The sequence below is a fragment of the Phalaenopsis equestris genome, unplaced genomic scaffold (assembly GCF_001263595.1).
Source record: "Phalaenopsis equestris unplaced genomic scaffold, ASM126359v1 Scaffold000088, whole genome shotgun sequence".
NCBI classification, from domain to species: Eukaryota; Viridiplantae; Streptophyta; class Magnoliopsida; order Asparagales; family Orchidaceae; genus Phalaenopsis; species Phalaenopsis equestris.
Window position 1 is genome coordinate 992,765 of NW_018164530.1, and position 4,343 is coordinate 997,107.

At 31.9% G+C, this 4,343-nt stretch overlaps 1 protein-coding gene across 1 annotated transcript in view; it reads left to right on the top strand.

Annotated features, from left to right (window-relative positions):
• Positions 1 to 275: 275 nt before the first annotated feature.
• Positions 276 to 4,343, top strand: part of LOC110019956 (chromatin-remodeling complex subunit ies6) — a 6,698-nt gene continuing 2,630 nt past the window's right edge. Inside the window, exon 1 of the mRNA XM_020717865.1 lies at positions 276 to 601. Coding sequence (XP_020573524.1) covers positions 427 to 601 — 175 coding nt within the window. The 5' untranslated portion in view covers positions 276 to 426. The remainder of the gene's footprint in view (positions 602 to 4,343) is intronic.

The window sequence follows — 4,343 nt, forward strand, 5'->3', positions numbered from 1 at the left end:
GTTTTAGCAATTGTGATATTACCACTAAAAATTAATTTTTGTGGTAATTGTAACAATTAAAATTTAGGCCTTAAACAAATAAATATATTTGGATTTTATGACACTTATATAAAACATCTTTAAAATTATGTTGTTTATGTATTTATTGTAAGGATTACATCAATCCCACATAATTCTTATATATTTAAGTAAATAACATTTAAAGTTTAACATTTACTTATAAAATACCTAAAATATTGTTATATATATAAATCTTCTAAAAAAAAATTCCGAAGTGAAACTATGAAAGTTAGAACGCGCAGAGTTCTTTTTCATTCGTTCTCCCGCGGCGTTAAAACGACGACATCTCCTTCTTCGCAGCAATATAGGTAGAGAAGTTAAGAAATCTGTTTGAATTTAGGTTTTTAGTCGATTCAGTTAGGTAAGATGGAGGTCGAAGTGGTGAATTCGGAGATGTTGCTGCCGCCTGTTTTTCCATTCAAGAAGGTGCAGATGGGTGACAAATACCCTAAAGGACACGCTCGAGGTCGCCACTGGAAGCACCTTAAGCAGATCCTCCAGTCCGAGAACTACCATTCAGGCCCCGTGGACGCACCCAACTGTAACTATTTCTCTGTCTTTATCTTCTCCAATAACTTTTCTTACTTTCTTTGTTATATACGGTTCGGTTAGGTTTTTCCTTGGGATTCTCAAGTTTCTAACCATCAGATTCGGGCAACAAAACTCAATATGATAGGACGCAATGGAGAAAAAGGATTCATGTAGCTGACCTCACTTTGTAGGATAAAGGCTTATTGTTGTTGTTGTTGTTGTTGTACTAAGGATTTGATTGTTATAAATGTAAAGTCAAACTCTAGGTATTAGACATGTAAACCCTTGTGAATTGTGAGGTTAAATTCCCCTTGTTTAAAATGTTAGTGTTGTTGTTTTGAGAAATAGAGGTGCATTAAATATGGTTAGGATTTAGAGAGAAGGTGCTTAATATTGATATATCCTAAGTACTAATCTCCCATCAGTGGCCATTCACGAATGATGGCTATCAGCGGGAGATTTTCAAGAAATCTACTTGACCGAGATGCAACAAGTAAAGCTATGCATGATTATAGTCTTGCTTCGTTGCTTGGTTTCATTTTTGGTTTATTGATCGTATTGGTGCATGTGGAACTTGGTTGTTATTTTCAAGGATGTTTTGCACACCTCGCCAGCGGTAAGGAATGGCTTCATTTTCTTCATCTTTTAATTTTTAAATCTCTCCCCACTTCGTCCGCCAAGTCCTTTGCTATCTCTATTTTGAATCACATTTCAAGTCTATCTAATATAAAATATAGCAACTATATCTCACAAAACCTAATTGACAGTTGATATGAAAAATGTTTTGTTGGATCCAGTGTTGTCTGTGGAAAGTAGGATGGTCCTATTTTAGAAGAAAATCAAGTTCAAAGAGAAGAGAGAAAATAGAGAAAGTTTGAGAAAGAATCTTAGATAGTTTTCTATGTTTAGAAGGTTGAGATTTGGCCCAAATATAGGATGCTGCCATGCATATTTCCAATTCGTGACTCTATTTGTATGCGAGGATCAAGTTGGGTGGCATAAGATGGGTTGCGATTGAATATAGCAAGAAAATATGCATTATTATACTTTATGCAGCTAGCTATGTTGTGAACTTGTTCAACTGATAGCATTTCAGTAGGCTATAATATCGGGTTATTTTGAATTGAGGGTGGCATGTCTGATGAGTTCTCCAACGAGAACCTCTATTGATGGATAGATACCACAGATGAGGAGGAGAGTGTTCTAAGGGTGAATAATTTTGATGAGTTTGCGGCTTCATCAGCATCGTTGAGTTCAATAGCTTATTACTAAGTGCCGAGTTGAATTTGCGTCATTGCGAGATGCAATAATAGAAGAACAATGGCTTTGTGCAATTTAACTTTAGTAAGTTTGACGTTTTAGATGTGGCTCGAACTTTTTTAGGATTAATGACTTGTTAAATTTTGTTAAGGCTCTTATTAGGACTTGATCAACTTTATCTAATTGAATTTGGTTGGACATGAATTATTGATTTTTTATTATGTTTTGAGTAGCCGAGGAGATTATATGAATGAAATTAGGAACTCAATACAATCCGGCTAATCTAGTACTTAGAATCTATATGATGCTTGGATTTTTGACAAGTGATAGACACATCAACTTCAAAGTCTATACATTTGGCTTGGGTTGACCTTAAGAACTTTTGTTGTTTGTTTTTTTTTTTTTGTTTGTTCTTTGATATTGTAATTTCTTGTTCACTTCATTTTCTTGCATGCATGAAGAGATACTATCATCTCTTTAGCTATGGTATATTTGAAATACTTTAAGTGTCCATGTGTGTGGCTATTGAAGCTTTAGCCTCTCGATTTGCTAAGTATCCTCCACTGAAATAGACAAAAGTGGAGCCACTATAATTTTCTGGAGTTGCTCATAAAAAAGGTCCTCCAACAAGCAAGATGGTTGCAATGGAGGCTCTGGGAACCTATTAAGTTGTTCTTGTGAAGGTTTATGGTGAGGTCAAGGTTGTTAATGTTTGGATGAGCACACCAACCGTGGCTTCATTAGAATACTTTATCAGTAGCGATTTGTTGTTAGGAGTGATGGTTGATGTATTTATAGAGAAACAAAAATTAGTGAGTTTAGTCTTTTGGGGATCATTCTTTTATTTACACATTACGGGTGTAGTGTTAAATAAGCAAGAGATCCCACATTACGGGCGAATGCAGGTAAAGAAGTTAGTCCATGAAACTAATGAAACTAATATTAAGATATGATCTTGAAATATAGTACTCTCAATGGTACTCTCAATGGTAAATTAATAAAATTAGTTGATATTATGATTCATAGGAAAATTAATATCTTATGTATTAAAAAAACTAAGCGAATTGGAGAAAAAGCTAAGGAGATTGATAATTTATGTTTTAAAATTTGGTTTTCTGGTAAGAGTTGCACTAAAAATGATGTAGGTGTAATTATATATAAGAGTTTGAAAGATAATATTGTAAAAATTAATAGAGTTGGTGATAGAATTATAGCCCTTAAGATTATCTTTGATACTAAGATTTTTAATATTATAAGTGCTTATGCTCCTGAAGTAGGTTTAGATACAGGGTTTAAAGATAAATTTTGGAATGACATAGAATACTTAATACAAATGATACCTCCTGAAGAAAGAATTTTTATTGGAGGAGATTTAAATGAACATGTCAGTAGAGTGGTAGAAGATTTCAAAAATATTCATGGTGGCTACGGTTTTGGAGTAACTAATGAATAAGGTAGAGTTATTTTAGATTTTGTTTTAGCGTATGATTTTTTTATTACTAATACTTTATTCAAGAAAATAGTTGAAATTCTTATTACTTATAAGAGTGGATCTAATAAAACATAAATTGATTATTTTCTTATGAGAAGAAGAGGTCGTCGCCATTGTAAAGATTGTAAGGTCATTCTAAGTGAAAATTTAAGTACCCAATATAGTTTATTAGTTTTAGATTTTAAGATTAAGAGTTATAAAATAAAAAATACTAGGACTCATCATCGTTGAATTAGATGAAGAAACTTAAAAGATACAAATAAAATTATTTTTATGAGTAAAATTCAAGATTTCAAAATTTGGGATATTCAATGTGGGATAAAGTAACAAACACTATTAAACAAGTAGCAAAAGATGTGCTTGGAGAATCAAAAGAAAAAGTTTTTATAAATAAAAATAGTTGGTGGTGGAATAATAATGTGCAAGAAAAGATAAAATATAAGAAGTTATGTTATAAAAATTGGTTTAAATGTAAAAGCTTAGAGAACTGAGAAAAATATCAAACGGTCCGCAAGGAGTCTAAAAGAACAATCTGTGACGCTAAAAATTTTATTTTTAATGATCTTTATAATAGATTAGATATTAAGGAGGGTGAAAAATATATGTATAAACTAGCCAAACAAAGAGAAAAGAAAAGTAAAGATTTAACTCAAGTAATGTGTATTAAAGATGAAAATCAAAAAGTACTTTTCTTAGAAAAAGATATTCAACATAGGTGGTGAGTTACTTTGATAAACTTTTTAATGAAGTTTCTGAAAATACGATCGATCTTAGTGATCTTAATATCATGAATAATAATAAAACATTTCATTTTTACCGTCGTATTAACAAAAGAGAAGTTGAAGAGACTTTAAAGAAAACCAAGGGTGGAAAGTCTGTAGGACCTGATGATATCCCAATTGAAGTGTGAAAATATTTGGGAGTTTCTTGGCTTACTAAACTCTTTAATATTATTTTAAAAGCTAAAAAGATGCCTGAGGAGTGGAGGAAGAGTATTTTG